Source organism: Tamandua tetradactyla, chromosome 1 (assembly GCF_023851605.1).
Source record: "Tamandua tetradactyla isolate mTamTet1 chromosome 1, mTamTet1.pri, whole genome shotgun sequence".
Lineage (NCBI taxonomy): Eukaryota > Metazoa > Chordata > Mammalia > Pilosa > Myrmecophagidae > Tamandua > Tamandua tetradactyla.
This window is the reverse complement of record NC_135327.1, coordinates 182,111,302-182,132,482: the sequence shown is the minus strand read 5'-3', so window position 1 is coordinate 182,132,482 and position 21,181 is coordinate 182,111,302. Positions and strand designations below refer to the sequence as shown.

At 37.3% G+C, this 21,181-nt stretch overlaps 1 protein-coding gene across 5 annotated transcripts in view; it reads left to right on the top strand.

Moving 5' to 3' along the window:
- Positions 1–21,181, top strand: part of ZC3HAV1 (zinc finger CCCH-type containing, antiviral 1) — a 62,966-nt gene that overhangs the window by 33,724 nt on the left and 8,061 nt on the right. Inside the window, exons 10-13 of one of the 5 annotated variants that reach the window (XM_077144502.1) lie at positions 10,573–10,657; positions 11,469–11,599; positions 12,112–12,245; positions 17,796–19,295. The exons of 2 other annotated variants lie outside the window; for them this stretch is intronic. In XM_077144502.1, the coding sequence (XP_077000617.1) occupies positions 10,573–10,657; positions 11,469–11,599; positions 12,112–12,245; positions 17,796–17,899 (454 nt within the window). In that variant the 3' untranslated portion in view covers positions 17,900–19,295. Of the gene's footprint in view, positions 1–10,572; positions 10,658–11,468; positions 11,600–12,111; positions 12,246–17,795; positions 19,296–21,181 lie in introns of those variants that run through there. 2 more of the 5 variants (XM_077144434.1, XM_077144392.1) reach the window with 2 other exon arrangements.

The following is a 21,181-nucleotide window of genomic DNA, read 5'->3' as shown; positions in this document are numbered from 1 at the left end:
TCCCAATAATCCAAGAATGGGAACTGAAGTACATCAGGCCCTCCAGAATGGGAACTGATTCCAATTCTCCTTTAGAATGTGAGCAGCCTGGGTCACAGGCTCTTGTCTGTGACCAGATAAACAGACCAGGCTCTGGATCTAGATTGCCTGGGTTCACATTCTGCTGTGCTACTCATTGCTGGGTGGATTTGTCAGATGAATCACTCTGCAGCTCCTCGTCTATAGAATGGGCTTAACAATTCCACCTTCCTCAAGGCGATTGCACTTCATATTTGCAAAGCACCCAGAATAGTGGCTAGTACATCAGGATATTTGCTACTGCTGTTGTTATTTTAACTCCCCTCCTATTAGCAGACTTGGAAATCCTCTCTCTCTATGTAGGTGGTACTCTAACCACCTCCATCCATTGGGCATCGTGGATAATGTCCAAAATAAACACTCCATATCTCAGTAACATCACTTAGCTGTACAATCATCATCACAACTCTCAATTTCAGACCATTGTCACTGCTCCAACGATAAAAATAACAGATAAACACAACCTCACCAAAGAGAAAATCCCAAACTCCCCTTAACTCTTGTCCCTCCCCCACCCTTGTTTTCTTTACCCCTAGATTGGCTGTGGTCCTGGTGATGTCTTCCTGTTAACTATAGACCATTGTATGCAACAGTAGTCTCCCCCCTGAACCCCTCTATTATTGACTCTTTGTACAAGAGTCAAACTTTTGAGGTAGTTCATGAAAGAACTTATATTTGTACTGTTAATCGGTGAGATACATGGCTCTAACCCCTTTCAATCATATTCACCTTCAATATGACAATATTACTCATAAGCCTATTAATGAACTACCATCACTTGTATCCATTCCCTTACATTTCAGTTCAATCTCAGTAGGTAACTATTCACCCATCTCTAGCTTCTGTGTGTCTCTAGGTCCCCTGTATTCTACATTGTAAGACTTTCAGTTTACCTTATTAGCGAAAATCAGGGTCATATTAGCAAAATCCTACAGTATCTATCCTTTTGTGTTTGGCTTATGTCATTCAGCATTATGTCCTCAAGTTTCATCCATGTTGTCATGTGCTTCACGACCTCATTTTGTACCACATTTTGTTCATCCACTCATCTGTTGATGGGCACTTCCATTGTTTCCATTTTCTGCCAATTGTGAATAATGCCGCTATGAATATTGGTGTGTAAATGTCTGTTTGTGTCACTGTTTTCAGCTCTTCTGGCTAGATACCAGGTATTGATATTGCCAGGTCATGGAGCAACTCAATATTTAGTTTTCTGAGGAACTGCCAAACTGTCTTCCACATGGCTGTGCCATTATACATTCCGACCAACAGTGAATAAGTGTCGAAATTTTTCCACATCCTCTCCAACATTGATAGTTTCCTGTTTGTTTAATAGCAGCTATTCTTATAGGGTGAAATGATATCTCATTGTAGTTTTGATTTGCATTTCCCTTACAGCTAATGAAGATGAACATCTCTTCATGTGTTTTTTAGCCATTGGTATTTACACTTCAGAAAAATGTCTATTCATATCTTTTGCCCATTTTATAATTGGGTTGTTCTTTTGTTGTTGAGTTGTATGATTTCTTTATATATACTGGATATCAAGCTCTTATCTGATAATGTGGTTTCCAAATATTTTCTCCCCTTGAGTTAGCTTTCTCTTTACCTTTTTGACAGTCTTTTGAGACACAGAAGCATTTGATTTTTTTTTTTTGCATTTTCTGCAACTATTTTTTATTATGGAAAATTCCAAACATATAAAAGTAGAAAGATTAGTATGATGAACTCCAGATCTATCATCTTTTAGTTATATCTTTTTTATTTTTTAGTAATTGCCTTGCTGTAGCAAATACCTTCAGAAGCATTTGATTTTGGGGAATTCCTATTTATTTTTTTTCTTAAATTGTTTGTACTTTGGGTATACAGTTTAGGAATCTACCTCCTACTACTAAGTCTTGAAGATGTTTCCCTATATTTTCCCTATATTAGGAGTTTTATAGTACTGGCTCTTAATATTTAGGTCTTTGATCACTTAGAGTTAATTTTTGTATAGCGTGTAAGGTAGGGGTCCTCTTTCATTCTTTTGACTATTGATATCCAGTTCTTCCATGCCCATTTATTGAAAAGACTATTCTGTCCCCGTTCAGTGGATTTGGTGGCCATGTTGAAGATCAATTGACCATAGATTTGGTGGTCTATCTTCACACTCTCAATTCAGTTCCATCGATCAGTAAGTCTAACTTTATGGCAGTACCATGCTGTTTTGACCACTGTGGCTTTATAAAAAACTTTAAAATCAGGAAGTCTAAGTCCTCCTCCTTTGTTCTTCTGTTTTAGGATATTTTGGGCTATTTGAGGTCTATTTCCCTTCCAAAAAATTTGGTAACTAGCTGTTCCAAGTCTTTAAAGTATTTTGTTGGAATTTTTATTGGTATTACATTGAATCTGTAGATCAATTTGGGTATAATTGACATCTTAACAACATTTAACCTTCCTATTGATGAGCACGGAATGTCTTTTCACCTCCTTACTCTGCAAGTAAAATCATTACCCACCCCCCATGTGGGACATGATGTCCAGGTATGTGAGTCTCCCTGGCAATGTGGGGCATGACTCCCAGGGATGATGAGCCTGGTCCTGGCACTGTGTGAACGACAACAGCATCCTGATGAAAATGGAGAAAAGAAATGTAACAAAATAAGGTATCACCTGGACCATGCACCAAAATAAATAAAATAAGATATCAGTGGCTAAGAGAGTTGAAATAAAGTTGAGAGGCTATTCTCGAGGCTACTCTTAGGCAAGCAATTGCCATGGTTTGCCAAACTCCAACAAACAATTCCTGTTAACCTTAAAGAACACCTAGGGCTCTATCTTAGATCTGACAAAAGTTGTACAAACTCAGATTACTTTTCAGAAACCTACAACATCCACATGGTTCCAAGCCTGTTAAGTCCTGAAACACACAGGGGCCAACCCGTCTAAGAACATCAGCTAATTCCATTTCCCTATCCCATATTGTTGACATGCCTTTTCAACATGAAAAATTTAGAATGGGCATAGCCCAGATACTCCTAGGGGTTGGCAGAAGGATCAAAGGCAAAGGAGGAGCTATAACAGAGAAGATAGGATTTAGGACATGAGTATACTACTGAATCATTATATACATATTTCTTTTAGTCTGCAGTGTCTTGGAATAGCTAGAAGGAAGTACCTGAAATTGTGAAACTGTAACCCATACCAAACTCTGAAAACTGTTCTGTAACTACTTGTTAAAATGTGCTTTGAAATGTATTGCTTTTTTATGTATACATTTCACAGTAAAAATAAAATAAAAGAGAAAAGGAAGCTGAATTTTGTTTAATGCTTTTTCAGCATCAATCAAAATGATCATGTGATTTTTCCTTTTCAATTAATTAATGAATTAATGCGTTGAATTACACTGATTGATTTTTTTGTGTGTTGAACCACCAACCAGGTATAAGCCCCAGTTGGTCGTGGTGTATAATTCTTTTAATGTATTGTTGGACTCGATTTCCAAGTATTTTCTTGAGAATTTTTGCATCTGTATTCATTAGGGAGATTGGCTTGTAGTTTTCCTTTCTTGTAGCATCTTTATCCAGTTTTGGTATTAGAGTAATGTTAGTTTCATAAAACGAGTTTGAGAGTGTTCCTGTTTTCTCATATTTTTAGAAGAGTTTGAGCAGGATTGGTGGTGTTCTTTTTGGAATGTTTGGTAAAATTCCCCTGTGAAGCCATCTGGCCCAGTGATTTTTTTTCACTATAGGAAGATTTATGTTGACTGATTGAGTATCTTTACTTGTGATTGGTTTGTTGGGATCTTCTATTTTTTCTCAAGTGAGTTTAGGTTGTTCACATGTTTCTAGGAATTTGCCCATTTCATCTAAATTGTCTAGTTTGTTGGCATATGTTTGTTCATAGTATCCTCATGATTTTTTTTTTTATTCTTCAAGATCCATGGTAACAACCCCCCTCTCATTTCTGATTTTGTTTATTTGTATCCTCTCTCTTTTTTAATTTGTCAGCCTAGTTAGGGGTGCATTGATTTTCTCAAAGATCCAGCTTTTGGTTTTATTGATTCTATTTTTTTGTTCTCCAATTCGTTTATTTTTGCTTTAATCTTTGTTATTTTTTTCTTCTATTTGCTTTAGGAGTAGTATGCTGTTTTTTCTCTCCTTCCTCCAGCTGAGCAGTTAAATCTTGATTTTTGCTTTTTCTTATTTTTAATACAAGCATTTAAGGCAATAAATTTCCCTCTCAGCACTGCCTTTGCCACTTCCCATAAGTTCTGATAGATTATATTCTTATTTTCATTCATCTCCAGATATTACCAATTTCTTTTGCAATTTCCTCTTTGACCTACTGATTTGTGTAAGAATGTATTATTTAATCTCCATATATTTGTGAAAAATCTGGTTCTTTGGTTGTGTTGATTTCCAGTTTCATTCCACTGTGGTCAGAGAAAGTGCTTTGAATAATTCCAGTCTTTTAAAATTTATTAAGACTTGTTTTATGTCCCAGCATATGCTCTATCTTGGAGAACATTCCATGAGCACTATAGAAGATTGTATATCCTTGTGTTTTAGGGTATATCGATTTATAATGTCTGTTAGGTCTACGTTGTTCTATCTGTAGAGGAGAGCAGTTTATTGAAGTCTCCTACTATTATTGTTGAAATGTCTGTTGCTCCTTACATTTTTGCCTATGTTTGCCTCATGTACTTTGGAGCTCCTTGATTGGGAGCACACACATTTATGATTGTTATTTCCTGGTTTTTTTTTTTGCATGGGCAGGCACCGGGAATCAAACCTGGGTCTCCAGCATGGCAGTGAGAACTCTGCCTGCTGAGTCACCATGGCCCACCCTATTAGTTCCTCTTGATGAATTGTTCCTTTTATTAATGTGTAGTACCCTTCTTTGTCTCTTGTGATGTCTTTACATTCAAAGTCTATTTTATCTGGTATTACTATAGCTATTCCTGCTTTCTTTTGGTTAGAGCTTGGATAAAACATCTTTTTTCCATCCTTTCACATTCAGTCTATTAGTATCCTTGGCTCTAAGATAAGTCTCTTGTATGCAGTGTATAAATGGATATTTTTAAATCCATTTTGCCAATCTGCATCTTTTAATTCTTGAGTTTAGTCCATTAAACATTCTAAGTTATTACTGTAAGGGCAGTTCTTGAATCTACCATCTTATCCTTTGGTTTTTATTTGTCAGATCTATATATTCTATTCCCTTTCTCTCTTTATATCCTTTAAGTTACCCTCACTGATACTCTTCAATTCTGTGCCCTCCTCCAGACCATTCTCTCCTTTTTTTTTTCAGTCGACAGAACTCCCTTTAATATTTCTTGTAGAGTAGGTCTCTTGTTAACAGATTCTCTCAGCATTTACTTGTCTGTGAAAATCTTCTCTCTCCCTCATTTTTTGAAGGACAACTTTGCTGGATAAAGAATTCTTGGGTGGAAGTCTTTCTCTTTCATTATCTTAAATTTGTCATACCACTGCCTTCTGGCCTTCATTGTGCTTGTTGGGTAGTCTGAACTTAGTCTTATGTGGCTTCCTTTGTATGTGGTGAATTGCTTTTCTCTTGCTGCTTTCAGAACTTTCTGTTTCTTTTCAGCATTTGACAGTCTGATTAGTATGTGTCTTGAGTGGGTCTGTCTGGAGTTATTCTATTTGGGGGTCGTTGGGCTTCTTTGATTTGCATATTTATGTTTTTTATAAGGTTTGGGAAATTTCCCCCCATTATCTCTTCAATCAATCTTCCTAGCCCTTTACTCTTCTCTTCTCCTTCTGGGACACTGATGATTCTTATATTTTTGTGCCTTGTGTTGTCCATCATTTACCTGTGATCCAATTCCAAGTTTTCCACCTTTTTTACAATTCATTCTTTTGTGCTTTTGAATTCAGTTGTCCTGTCTTCCAATGTGCTTATTCTACCTCTTCAAACCTGCTGTTGTGTGTCTCTAGTATATTTTCAGTTTGTCTGCAATATCTTTCATCTCTGTGATACCTGCTATCATTCTATATATTCTTTCAAATGCTTCTTTATGCTCTTCTAGTGTTTTCTTGGTATTCATTATGTTATTAGAAAACCCATTGAATTTATTTAGATTTGTTTTAATGTCTTTGATAAGTTGTTCCAAATTCTGTGTCTCCTCTGGTGTTTTAATTTGGCCATTTGGCTGGGACATCTCTGCCTACATCTTCACGTGCTTTGTAATTTTCTGTTGACCTTGAGGTATTTGCTTATCTTGATAAAATTACTTTGAAAGTTGATTTCCCTCACTCATCTAAGGCTTTGTATTTGCTTGGGTTTGGCTGAAGGTCTCCCTTTGCTCTTGGTTTGTCAATTCCCCACCAAACCAAGGCCTGGACCTCCTGCAGGAGTTGTAATTCTACTTACCGATCTGTTGAAAGCTAGGCAGATGGGCGGTTTACTAGACTGCACTTTCTGTGTCCCAGCAGATGACGCTGTTCGGATGCCTCTTCCCTCAGGCCCATTTCTTCCAGACTGTGGCAGCCAGCTGAGCAGGATTGAGGCCTGGTGCAATTCCAGCCAAGGCCACTGGTCTTGGTGCATGCTGAAAGCTGCCAACCCTGGGGATGGGGGATAAGCAGTGTACCTGTTGGTGAGAATCTGTTTGTGGACCTGATAAGTCTAGTGGTCTACAGACTCCTGCTTAGAATCACCTTGCGCTGTAGGACTGAGCATTTCATCTGCCCCTGCCCTTAGCCAACCTGGAAGTCCCTGGCAATGCTGTGTAGCTTGGCTCACTTTCTTGGCTGTGCCTCTCCACCCATGCATGCCTAAGGGCTCCAGACCTCCATGGGAAAAGGGAAGTGGTAGCAGGACCCCACTAGTCTCTTTCACTGGCCAGTTGTCAGACCGGCTCCACTCTACATCGCCCCCCTCCTCCCAAAAAGAGGGCCCCCAATCTTTGCCAAAAAACAGGTGCCTACAGCGGCCTGCTTTAGGGGTCAGGGGCAGGCACTTTGCACTGGCTGGAAGGTCTCTGTGTGCAGACAAACCAAGTCTGCTGACTTCTTCCCATCGGAGCACCTGGCTGTGGAGCTGGAAGGGAAGATCTCCCAAGCCAGCTAAGGGGGCAGGCAGGAGTGTAGGAGCACCCTGTACCTTCGGGACCTGCCCTTCCCTGTGGACCACCTGCTTGCCCCAGGTGGAGTCATGACCCAGCACACTCACCCCATTTTTTGCATCTCAATTTCTCTGCTTTTTCATCCAAGAACTCTCTATATAATGTAGAAGGCCCTCCCTGGTCACTTATAGAACTGCTATCCCAGTCATTTTTCTGTCACCTCTCTAGGCATAGGCAGAGAGTGAACTCAGCCTATCCTATTCCCCATCTTCCCCGAAAGTCCTTAAAAAAGCATCACTTTTTAAGTGACTTCAGTGTTTTCAGGGACATACCACACTACAACAGTATGGTTTGGATTTTTTATTCCAGGTTCCCAGCTATGAGCCTTAGAAGACTTCCTTCAGCTTCTTCTTGTACACACTATCAGCAGTTTATCTGGTTGCCTTTGTGTCTTCTATGAACCTCGCTTTCCTCATCTCGAGGGCAGAGGGCACGCCCTCCTTGGCCACCAGCGTAGCCATGGTTCCTTCAGGCCTTTTTCCCGTCCCAGTGTGCCTCACTGTTGTCATTTTGCTAGGGCTGCCAGGTCTGGCAGGAACTGGCCTTGACTTTTTACTTCAGAACTTCCATTTTCAGCTTCACCTTCTGCTACTCACTAATTGCTAAATTTTGCCATTTTTTATTTCAAATTTCCAAGAACCAGTGTTAGAATCTGAAGACTTAGAATCTGATTGGCCTAGTTATCTAAGGTCCTTTCCAATCTTTTAATGTTCAGATTAATAAAGTAGAAAATATTGTAAGGTTTTGAGGAGGGAAGAATAAAGTTCATTCCCTCAGGGAGCTTAATTCTGGTGGATGAGAGACAATACAAGAGGCTGTTTCAGTTAGTAACAAGGGGGAGGAAAAAGTGGGGTAAGGATGGAGGGTGCTATTTGCATTCAAACTAGTAATATTGTCATAGCTGTCTTTTATTCAATAAAATTCTCTCTCTTATTCAATAAAATTCTGGCAGCATGTCTTGACAAAATTTTGTTTAAACTCTACTTCCTTAAAACAACAAAACTGAATTTTAAATATATGACCTGTAATTCTGACTTTTTAATTGAGATATTTTTTAGGTAGTTTCAACTAGAAAGACTACTTTGTTGCTTTTCCAGACAGCAGAACCATCAAGAATGCCTTCTTTGACTCCAAACAGGATGTTTTTTTTCTGTGCACATATATTTCCAAGAGAAGAAATTGGTTTGTGGCATTTACAAATATCTCATGTAGTCAGTACCTTTTCTGCCTCAATAATTTACTTATGTCACAGTTGCCTCATGCTTTTGCATTTGCTCTTCTCGTCTCTGGGGACACTCTTTCCCATCTCTCACATGGCTCCAGACATCTTTCATGACTCAGCTGGAATGCCATTTTTCCTATAATAACCTACTTGTGACTCCTCCTTTGCCCTCCATTAACACCTTGTACTTTCCTTATAGTACATATGGCATTTTATCTCATAATATAGTTATTTGTATTAATGTCTCTCCTAGCACCATTCCCCCACCCCCAGTTATCAGCCTCTTAAAGCTTTTGAAATATTATGCATAATGCATTGTACATAGTTGTGCTAAAAAGACTTAGGTCATGGTGGGTGACATAAAGAACCAGTTTTAATACTGTTGTCACTAGCCTAGAGGAGATACACTTGCTTTCTGGTAGAATAAGGACTGTGAATGCTATTTTGAATAGTCAGAGGAGAAATCATCTATAGCACGTCACTCTTCATGGGCATCTTCAAACACAGTAATTGAGCCTGCTCAACACTATGCAAATCCAATACCTTATATAGAAATGTGAGCTCAGAATACAGATAAATTGGGGGCAATCTTTCTCATTATAAAAAATATTTATTTTATAAAAGGGTCTTTAAAGAGTATTTTCCTTAAAACACTTTTAAATTTGATTTTTTAATAGAAAATTTCATCCATAAAAAAAGTAGGGGGCGGGCAACAGTGGCTTAGTGGCAGAATTCTCACCTGCCATGCCAGAGACCCGGGTTCATTTCCCGGAACCTGCTCATGTGAAAAAAAGAAAAAGTAGGGAGAATTGTATAATATACCTCTGTGTTCCCACCAGCCCATCACCTGACTTTGATTGTCCGTATTTTCCCATTCTTTCTTCATCTATCTTCACTATCACCTCTCAGTTTTTTTCCTTTTGCCAGAGCATTTTAAAGTAAATACCAGACATCATATCATTCCAATGTAAATACTTCAGGTGTGTTTCTAAAACTTAAAGAGTTTTAAAAAACATTATACAATACCATTAACCCACTCACCTAAATGAACAACAATTCCTTTATATCATCTGATACCCAGTTCATGTTCTTTTCTTACCGTTGCCTCAAAAATGACTTTTTATAGTTGGTGTGTTCCAGTCAGTGTTCAAACAGTAATTGCACATTGCATTTAGTTGATGTGTCTTGTTTGCCTCTTTTGATCTATTACGACTTACTTTCCTCTATTTTTTTCATGCCTTTTTCTTTTTAAGAAAGTAGGTGATTTGAGCTGCAGAATTTCCTCATTTCAAAATGTAGCTGATTGTATTCTTATGAGGTCTTTTGATGTGTAATTTCTGTAAATTGGTTGATTTAGATGATTGATTAGATTCAAATTTAGTTTTCTTTTAGTCATAAATACTATACAAGTGGCGCTTTGTACTTCCTATCACATCTTATTAGGAGGTACATAAGAACTAGCTGTCCTACTTCTAGTAATGCTAAGATTGAAGACTGGATTCAAATCATTTCAGCTTGATCCCTCCATTATAATACTCCTCATCTGATCCTTCACATAATGATTTTAACAGCCTTTGACAACTACTATTTAGATCCATTATTTCTTTGGGGACAAGGAGAGCTATTATTTCATTACTTCTCTCAATTTTTCTGCATTGATTAGCTGTCATTTGTTTATAAAGTAGAATTTTTTTCTCTTGTATGGTTATCCTGAAATACAATTAATACAGAAAAGGCAAGGCAAGATAAATGCTTGATTCTTTCTGTTGTATCCCTAATATGCTTAAATGTTTATTACTTAACAAAGAAATTGGAAGACTTACTTGTTTAATGATAACACATTGGGACCTTTGAATATTCAGTAGAAATATAAAAAGAACCAATGCTTTTATGTTTTGAATCAATGGGGAAAGTACAGTTAATTTACTAAATTTATGAATAGATATTGCGTATTTCAAAGCATTGTTACTGATACATCCATACCTGGAATTGCAGGGATGTGGTCCAAAGAAAAATACAGAGATAAACGTGTCCTGCATTTCTCCAGGAAACCTTGACTTAGTGGCTAGAAGTTAAGGGTAGAAAGTCATTAGGGCACATGGCACAGAGAACCAAGCAAGTTCTTACTCTTTCTTATTTGTAGCAGTCAGCCGGTGCAGATCCTGCCGGATCCTTTACCCTCGAAACTTCCTCCTCAGTGGGACTGCCCGCCCATAAATGAATATGAGGTACTTGGTTTTTACTTGTTTGTGGGAAAAAATACATTTTACAAAAGTGTGTATTTGAATGAATTAATTGCTTCTGCAAAACTCTTGGATCAAGATTCAAAGGCAGAAATCTAAATTGTGATCCCATGGCTACTCTCCTTTACCGGAGAACAGTTAACCTGTACGTGGTAACTCGTTTACCGAGTCCACACATGATCTCATCTGGGCAGATCCTGGCAACATCATTGCGAGACAGCTATTATTATCTCTATTTTAAGGACAAGAAAATGGGAGAGAGTAAAAGTAACTTTTCTATTAGTTGGAGTTATAAAGCAGGTTTCCATGGGAGTGAAACAAATTGGTCCTCACCTAGCATGATTGGAGCAAGAATATTCCTCGAACATAAAGTATCTCATGAGAAAAAAAAAGCAAAAACGAATATTCCTAACTGTTTAGGAATATCATGCTCAAGTCGTGAATGCAGGCAGTTCTGCTTGGGCTCCATGGCACCTTCAATTCCTTTGCCCCTACTCTGGTTTTGGAGTATTAAGTAAGGAATTTGCTACACACTGGAGATGGGGTGGGAGGCTCCCTTTGCCTTCTTTATGTATAATGCTTTGTTATCCTTAAACCAACCTGGATCCATCTAGTTGAATCCAGTGCCTATCTAGTTCATGATAGGAATGCCAGATGTGAAAACCCTAAACCAGCTTATCCCATCTAGGATCAGAGGCCTGGCAATAATACTCCATGGCAGAGGGGCCACACATGTGAACATTCCATACTTAACAAGTTTCCCATTTCACAGTAAATTTTAATTTTAATTTTATAGTTGTCAGAGATCAGTGAAAAAACACCAGAATATGCTGACATAAGTGAACATTTTAAAGCTTCCATGAAAAACTTCAAGATTGAAAAGATAAAGAAGATCCAGAATCCAAAGCTCTTGAATACTTTTGAGAGGTCGGTGGCCACATTATCTGGTTTCCTTACATCAAGTTAGAAAAAATTAGTTAAGATCTGTTCCTTCAGATTTATATTCACTGGTTTGTTTGAATGTTGATCAGTTTCTTCAATCTCTAGTGTTTTTTTTTTTCCCATTGTGTACACTTGGGCTTCCCTTTCAGCTTTACAGTTTTAAAACCCAGCAATTTCTTATGTCCACCATTTAACGTTTTTTATAAATTTGTTATAGCTGCTGCCTTAATGTTAGTAGCTGTATTCTGAAATCTGATAAAATAAAATTTTATGATTGGATTTTAGTATGATTAGTGGCTTTATTTATAACTTTTTTATTGTGTAGTATAACATAAACAAAGCAAAGAAATAAAAAGCAATGGTTTTCAGAACGCTCTTCAACATGAAGTGACAGGACAGATCCCAGAGTTTGTCATGGGCTACTGTACGTGTGATTAGTGTTATTAACAGAGTGGGAGAGATGTTCTCAGTGTTAAGTTTCACATTTCCTATATTAGGAAAAGATTGAAGATGAAGATGAGCAATGAGAAACTTCTGTTTTATGCAACACACCGCCACCACCTGAAGTATATCTGTGAAAATAATTTTGACTGGACTTATCATGGACCTTTTGAAACCAAATATGGAAGAGGTTTGTTCTAGAATAAATAAGCCTAATCGGTAGAGTCGTCAGATTCTATATTTGCTTCTATTATGAGGTATATGTAATTACTTTTTGTTAACCAGCATGTCCAGGCTTTTGCAGTCATAGGGAGAAAATAAACTCTCATTAAGTTTAAAAGCACACATGAGAGTGGTCCAGTTGACTCTTGACTTAATTGCTGGGCCTTAACTCTGCTCCTGTCTTGTGTTTTCTTTCCTGAGTATGTCCAAATCGTCTCACACGTATTCATAAACTTCTCCATCTGTTGACTATAATGTCTACGTTCACCTCCAGTTCTGGCTATAGCTCTTCCCGACCTATGTCCATGCCTGGTATGGCATGTGAAACCACTAGAAGTAGCCTCCTGTTGCTACAAAGGATTCTAATCAAAGACAGGGAAAACAGACCTCTTCCCATCTCATTCCTGCTGTGTCCTGTGGCCCGAGGTCTGCCCACACATAAAATCTTCAGCTTTTCCTCTTTGCTCCTAAACTCCTACATACACCACTTAAAACAGACAAAAGGCAGTAAACAAAGAACTCTTCCTCTTTAGGGAACAAAGTAATACTTCATCACAGTTTTAAAATGAACTTAATTCTTACATCCCCAAAAAGCAAGAAGTCTAATAGTCAACCGAACCTAGCACCAAACCGGAACATTTTGTATCTAAAGTCAAGTTGTTAGGGTCTTCAAGATTTTCCCCCAAGAACTCTGGATACTTTACATTTGTATAAGTAAAGAATCCATCCTAGTAATTTTTTCCTTATACAAAAAATTATTTACCCAATTGGTGACTTGAAAGCTCTCCCTGTAAAAGCAAAAGCCACTTGCTGGTAAACATCTCCCCCATCACTTCTGTTACATTCATTCATTAAATTTTTATCGAACCTTTACTTTATGCCAGACATTATTCTAGGTTCTGGGGATGCAAATTTTTCTGTATCCTGGTCTCATGGAATTGATATAATAAAGCTGTGGCCTCAATACAGTGTCCACTAGCCACATGAAGCTATTTAAGTGTAAATTAACTAAAATTCAATAAAATTAAAACTTTACTTCCTCAGTTGCACTACCCACATTTCAAGTGCTCAATAGCCACATGTGGTTAGTGGTTATGGTATTGGACAGTGCAGTTATAAAACATTTATTCAATCACAGAAGTTTTTATTAGACAACACTACTATAGAGGGTTATTTTAAGTGTTTCACAATTTTTAGGGTTGATGTTTTCTCCACAAGATCAATGACAAAGAGAAAAAAAGGAAGGACAGTTATTAAAAGGAACGTAAGACATAGAATAACCAAATGCAATGTGTGGGCCTTGTTTGGATCCTGACTGGAACAAACCAACTGTAAGAAGACATTTCTGAGACAATCAGGAAAATTTGAATATGGATGGCTTACTAGTAATATTAAGGAAAGAGTATTAATTCCATTTTGTATAATAATGACATGGAGATTATGTTAAAAAAGTCCTTATTGGTTAGAGATGCATGCTTATGTAGATAAAGATAAAATGACATGATATCTGAGAAATGCCTTTTAATACTCCAAGTTCCCCTTCCCCAAATTGGTGTGGTGAGAGAATAGAATATAAAAGATTAAAGCTGAGCAGTTCAAAAAAACGCAAGGTCTGGTCTCAACCAAAGCACCCCAAAACACAAAGAGTTAAGTCAGTCGACTCATATTTTTGTGTGCCTTCTTTGTGTTCAGTGTTCGGGACACAGTAATGAACAAGTTAGACATGGCCCCAAATAAATTATTTCACATAATTAATTAAATGATTGCAAATGTGCTGCTACTGTGGAGAAGTACAGGACCTGTGGCCACCTAACCTGGCTGAAGATGTGTTTCTGAGGAAAGATGTATAAGAAGATTTACCTGCATAGTAGTCATGTGTAGAGCATAAGAGACTAGTGGTGCAAGATATGGCTGTATAATATAGAATTTAAAATTTACCCTAAGAACATTAGAAGCTACTGAAGGATTTTAAGCTGGGAAATAGCTTGATGAGGCTTCCATAAGTTTATTAAGTTTAGATATATCACTAAAACTTACCTAGCAATGTTTGGAGAAAACAGGGTAAACATCTTGAGTGAAATAAAATGTATGAAATTTGAACCTGTCAGTTTCTCATGGGTCTATCTTATGTCAGAAACCAAATAATTATTTATTCTAAAAAATGAAATATGGTATATTTGCATTTCCAGTTTTTGTCCATAGCTGGTGTTGAGTGATGTATGTTGTTTAATCTGTTTCTCCCCTTTTAAAAACAGAAGTGTCCAGAAATCTTCTTAAATATGTTTTGATGGCTTGACAGTTTACTCACTTGCTATCATTTTTCATTTAGCTAGGTCACATGGGAGAGTTATTGATAGCCAGGAAAACACCTTTTTGCTGCAAGGAGGAAAGAGGCAAGGATGTGGCTTGCATTTCTTAGGACAGGCAAGGTATAGCTCATGGATATTTGCCCTTTTTTTTCCCCCACAGTACCCCTCCTTGTGAAGGCCAGAGAGTATGTATTTTACTTGACCGTCTCCTGTTATGTAGAACTAGGAGGTGTTTTGTTTTGTTTATATTTATTTTTAGTGTCAGCTTTCCATTCCTGTATCCTTGATGCTATTGATACCGTCTAGATAGACTAGTATGAACACCGTGCCCATAATCTTAAATATCATAGGGAATTATCCTAAAAGACGTCAAGTAGTAAATCTCAAAGATATCACTACTCTTTGGGGTGGGAAAAAGTTGTGCTGCCACCCCCACTCACACCCCCTTGAATGTATGAAACTACTATGTAAGCTGTTAACTTTAGTTTGTGACTCTGTTTAAGGGGTATCAGGAGGATAAGCAATGGTTCAAAGATAGTAAGTTCTGGCCTACACCATGTAAAACAGAGGTGGAACTCAGGCATCTAATGGGAGATGGAGGGCAAGGGTGGCAGACTGGTTAGTAAGAAACTGGTTAGTAAGAAGACTGATCAGAACTGCCTATCAATGTAGACCTAGGATAAGAATTGTAGCAATTAGGTAAAAGCAACAGCCAGAGGAGATCATAAAAGTTCAATTCACATTTGGATAAAAAGTAGAAGCACGGTGAAACGAGAGAGAGAAACACAGGTTTTGGGTAGAAGTAGCTGAGGGAAGTAGGGCCTGTCCTGGTACAAAGTGGATTCAAGGGGCTAGACAGAGGCATATGGAACCCGGGAATATTTAAGACCTAGGCATCACAATATCAATAAATTTTCCCAAGATTCTACAAGCCAGTTATCTCAAATGCTAAACAATTGACAAGGAGGAAACAAAATTATTATTTCGGGATATGGTATGAGTGTCTGTGTAGAAATCGTCTAAAAAATCTGTAAAGAATTAAAATGTTGATGCTCTACACAGGAAGTGGGACATGTACTTTCTCCTGCTATTGGCTTCCACCTGTTATCTCTGACTTTATGGCCACTTCATACCCCCTGGGCCACGGCCCAGGATGGTGGGGCCCAAGGTCCATGAATGACTGAGCCAGCCCTCTCCAGATCCCCATCCTTCCTCCCTGTGGTTTTACTCAGTCTCAAACGCAATGGGTTTCAAGATCCTATTTTGGTAATCAAAAACTGACAGTGATGGAGTGGCTAAAGGGAAGTACCTAAGCTGTTGAACTGTGTTGCAGTAGCCTAGATCCTTTTTTTTTTAAATTTTTATTAATAAAATCAATCAATGCACAATATGAACATTCTTTTTTTTCCATCACATAGTTGTATATTCATCATCATGATCATTTCTTAATATTTGCATCAATTCAAAAAAAGAAATAAAAGAAAACAAAAAAAATTCATCATACCTCTGACCCCTCTCTTTCATTTATCACTAGCATTTCAATCTACTAAATTTATTTTAACATTTGTTTCCCCTATTATTCATTTTTTATTAATTTAAAAAAATATATAACAAACGTAAACATTCTTAACTTATGATCATTCCGTTCTACATATATAATCAGTAATTCACAATATCATCATAGTTGCATATTCATCATCATGATCATTTCTTAGAACATTTGCATCAATTCAGAAAAAGAAAAAAAAAGACAACAGAAGAAAAGTCATACATACCATACACCTTACCCCTTACTTTCATTGATGACTAGCATTTCAATCTAAATTTATTCTAACATCTGTTCCCCCTATTATTTATTTTTATTCCATATGTTTTACTCATCTGGTGATAAGGTAGATAAAAGGAGCATCAGACATAAGGTTTTTACAGTCACACAGTCACATTGTGAAAGCTATATCATTATATAATCATCTTCAAGAAACATGGCTACTGGCACATAGCTCTACATTTTCAGGCAGTTCCCTCCAGCCTCTCCATTATATCTTGACTAACAAGATGATACCTATTTAATGCATAAGAATAACCTCCAGGATAACCTCCCGACTCTGTTTGGAATCTCTCAGCCATTGACACTTTATTTTGTCTCATTTTGCTCCTTCCCCTTTTGGTTGAGAAGGTTTTCTCAATCCCTTGATACTGAGTCTCAGCTCATTCTAGGATCTCTGTCTTATGTTGCCAGGAAGGTCCACACCCCTGGGAGTCATGTCCCATGTAGACAGGGGGAGGGTGGTGAGTTTGTTGTGTTGGCTGAAGAGAGGCCACATCTGAGCAACAAAAGAGGTTCTCTTGGTGGTGACTCTTAGGCCTAATTTTAAGTAGGCCTGACCTATCTTTTGTGGGGTTAAGTTTCATATGAACAAACCCCAAGATTGGGGGCTCAGCCTATTACTTTGTTTGTCCCACTGCTTGTGAGAATATCAAGAATTCAACTTGAAGAAGTTGAATTTCTCCCCTTTCTCACCATTCCCCAAAGGGGACTTTGCAAATACTTTTTTATTCACTGTTCAAATCACTCTGGGATTTATCGGGGCATCACTTTGGACAAACCAACAAAATCTCATGCCCTACTCAAGGTTCCATGTACTTATGATGTTCAATTAAGCTGTAGTAAACTAGATTCTTGAAGACAATTGTAGAAAGATAAAATGTTTATAATACGACTGTTTGATTATGAAAACCTTGTGTCTGATGCTCCTTTTATCCAGAGTATGGACAGATGAGTTACAATTAAAAAAAAAAAGGATAAAAAATAAATAATAGAGGAGATGATTTGGTTAGATTGAAAAACTGTAAGTCAGTGAGAGGGAGGGGCATGGGGTGTGGGATGTATGAGTTCTTTTTTTTTTTTTACATGAGCAGGCACTGGGAACCGAACCTGGGTCTCCACTATGGCAGGCGAGAACTCTGCCACTGAGTCACTGTGGCCCACCCTTTTTTCTTCTTTTTCTTTCTTTTTTTTTAGAGTGAGGCAAATGTTCTAAAAATATCATGGTGAAGAATACACAACTATGTGATATTGTGAGCTATTGATTGTATAATATGGTTGAACTGTATGTTTGTGGATATTTCTCGATAAAAATTTTTTTTGATAAAAATATTTTTTCAAAAAGTTGACAGTGATTCTTTTTTTCTCTTTATATTCCTTTCAGTGATTCTGTTTCTCCCTGAGGCAAAGAATGTCTGGCTAAGTAGAAGGATTTTGAAGAATTGTCAACAAAAGTACAATGTTTTTGACAATTTTATCCCACTGTAGCAGTTATATTTAATGAATTTTAAAAATGAATCTAAGTAGGTTGCAGAAAAGCAGTATATTGTGAAGTTTAAGTGAGACCTTTAGGACAAACAAACAAAAAAAAAGTTGGGAGAAGAATGTTTTATGAAAACAAGAGATTCACAAAGGCCTGGAGAGGCTTATGACTCTTAGACCTAATTGTAAGTAGGTTTAGCTTTGCCGTTGTAGAAATAAGTTTCATAAAGGCAAGCCTCAAGATTGAGGGGTTGGCTTATTTAATTGGAGTCCCTAATGCATGAGAAAATATCCCCAGGTGGGGAAGTATACTAGTTTCACATTTCTCTTAAGGGGACTTTGCAAATACTTCTTTATTTTCTGCCCAAAACACTCTAGCATGTATCTGGGTATTTCATAACCTGTACAGAATAGCAAGATCTCATTCCTTATTCTAGGTTCCATATAATTAGGATGTTTAAATAAACTGACCAGACCAGATAGTGTGCTACAGAAAATTTAAATTTTGGACAAAATAAACATCTCTTCCTTTGGTCTCACACTGAAGTTGAAGTTTTAAAATGAAGACAATATCATTCTTTATCCTGTATTCTGATTTACTTTATTCCTAATCAGATCAGTTTCATTCATGTCTCTAATTGAAGTCTAATCTTGTTTACAGCTTCTTTAACAGTTGCTGTGTGGAGTAATCCTGACTTTCAGAATTGCAGAACTCTAACTCTGAGTGTCAGGTGTCACACCTGAAGTTTCAAGGAACTACTAGGTTATATACAAAGAGCACAGCTACTCAGAATTTATAAATAACAGTTAAAACTCAGGAATAAATGTGACTGCTATAAATTTACAATCTAGGAACCTTTACGGGGAGTCTTATTGAATATTCTGTACTCCTTAATCATTGATTGCCCAATCTCTGACCCCTTTCTACCCCCTGATAACCTATGCTCATGAATTCAACTCTCAGGGTTTGCTCATTATAGTTAGTTTATATCAATGAAACCATACATTTGTCCTTTTGTTTCTGGCTTATTTCATTCAACATAATATCCTCAAGATTCATTCACCCAGTTGCATGCCTCATGATTTTATTCCTTTCTGTAGCCACTCAATTTTTCATCATGTGTATACAGCACAGTTTGCCCTTCACTTCATCATTTAATGTACCAAAGGGTACACCTCCATCCATTGGCAATCGTGAATAATGCCGCCATAAACTCCAGTGTGCAAATACCTATTAGTGTCCCTGCTTTCAGTTCTCCCAAGTCTATACTTAATAATGGGGTTGCAGGATATGGCGACCCTATAATTAGCCTCCTATGGAACCTCCACACTGTCCCCCGTAGAGGCTACACCATTCTACTTTCCTACCAACAGTGAATAGGTATGTCTCTCTCTCTGCATCTTCTCCAGCATATGTATCTTTCTGTTTAGTTTTTAAACAGTTATATTACATACCATGCAATATACTCTAAGTATTCAATCAATGGCTTCTGGTATAATCATATAGTTATGCATTCACCAGCACAGTTTGTATGAGAACATTTCCATTTCTTCTACAAAGAAAGAAGAAAAAGAAAAAAGAAAAAGGAGAGTCACCAGTCACAAAAACCCCATATCCTTCCTTTTTTACCCCATCTTATTGGCATTTAGCTTTGGTATATTGCCTTTACTATAATTATTTATAAATTTATTGCAATTAATGAAAAAATATTACAGTGTTACTGTTAGCCATAGACCCTACTTTGCATTAATTGCATTTTTTTCATATACCTTCCAAATTTTAATACCTTACAATGGTAACATCCCTCATGTAAAAACTTTCTTATATTTGTACATTTAATCCCCAGCATTGTTCACTCTAGGTTTCACTAAGTTACACAGTCCCAGTTTTTATCCTCTATCTTTTCTTCTTGTGTCAGATATCTGGAGATGCTTCCTCTTTCATGTAAAAATGTTCTTATATTTGTACATTTAATCCCCAGCATTGTTCACTCTAGGTTTCACTAAGTTACACAGTCCCAGTTTTTATCCTCTATCTTTTCTTCTGTGTCAGATATCTGGAGATGCTTGGAGTGCCTTCCTCTTTCAACCATACTCATACATCGCTTTGCTCATTATACTTATAACATTCAACTACCATCACACAATATTGTGCTATCCATTTCTGAATCTTTACAATCAATCTTGTTAAACATTTTGTACTCTTTTAGCTTCAAATGCCCAATCTGTACCTACTTTCTAGCCCTTGATAACCTGTATTCTTAACTTAAAAGTTTGCTCATTATAGTTACTTCATATTAGTGAGACTGTATAGTATTTGTTCTTTTGCTTTTGGCTTATTTCATTCAACATAATATCCTGCATGCATCATGACTTTATTCTGTCTTACAGCTGTATAATATTCTATTGACTGTTACATTAATTTGTTAATGCTACCAGAAATGCAAAATACCAGAGATGAGTTGGCTTTTTTTATAAAGGGAATTTATTAAGTTATAGGTTTACAGTTCTAAGGGCATGAAAATTCCAAACTAAGGCATCCATAGAAAAATACATTGATTCAAGAAAAGCTAATGTCTGTCACATGGGAAGGCACATGGCTGGTGTCTACTGGTCCTAGTTACTAGTTCCATTACTTCCAGCTTCTGATGCCAGTGGTTTCCTCTCTAAGCATCTATGGGCCTTCACTTAGCTCCTCTGGGACACAATTCTGAGCTCTGGCTTGCTTAGTATCTCATGGGAAAGCACATGGTGACATCTGCTCCTTCTATCAGCACTCCAAGCATCTCCAGATATCTGCATCTCTGTCGGCTCTGAAACAACTCCAAAATCTTTCCCTTTTTAAAGAACTCCAGTAAACCAATCAAGACCCACCTTTAATGGGCAGAGTCACATCTCCATCTAATCAAAAGGCCACATCTACAATTGGGTGTGCCACATCTCCATGAAAGTAATCTAATCAAAAGGTCACACCCACAATAGAGTGGGTCAGTCTCCATGGAAACAATCTAATCAAAGGTTTCCACCCTAAGCAATAGGTCTGCCCCCCAAAGACTGGATTAGGAAAAGGACATGGCTTTTCTGGGATACATAACAATTTCAAATTAGCACGTATATATATATATGTACCACATTTTGTTTAGCCACTCATCCGTTGATAGACATTTGGGCTGTTTCCATCTATTGGCAATAAACTAATCATGTTGCTTCAAGCATCATTGTGAAAATTTCTGTTCATTTCCCTGTTTTCAAGTCTTCTGAATATATATCTAATAGTGGGATTGTGGA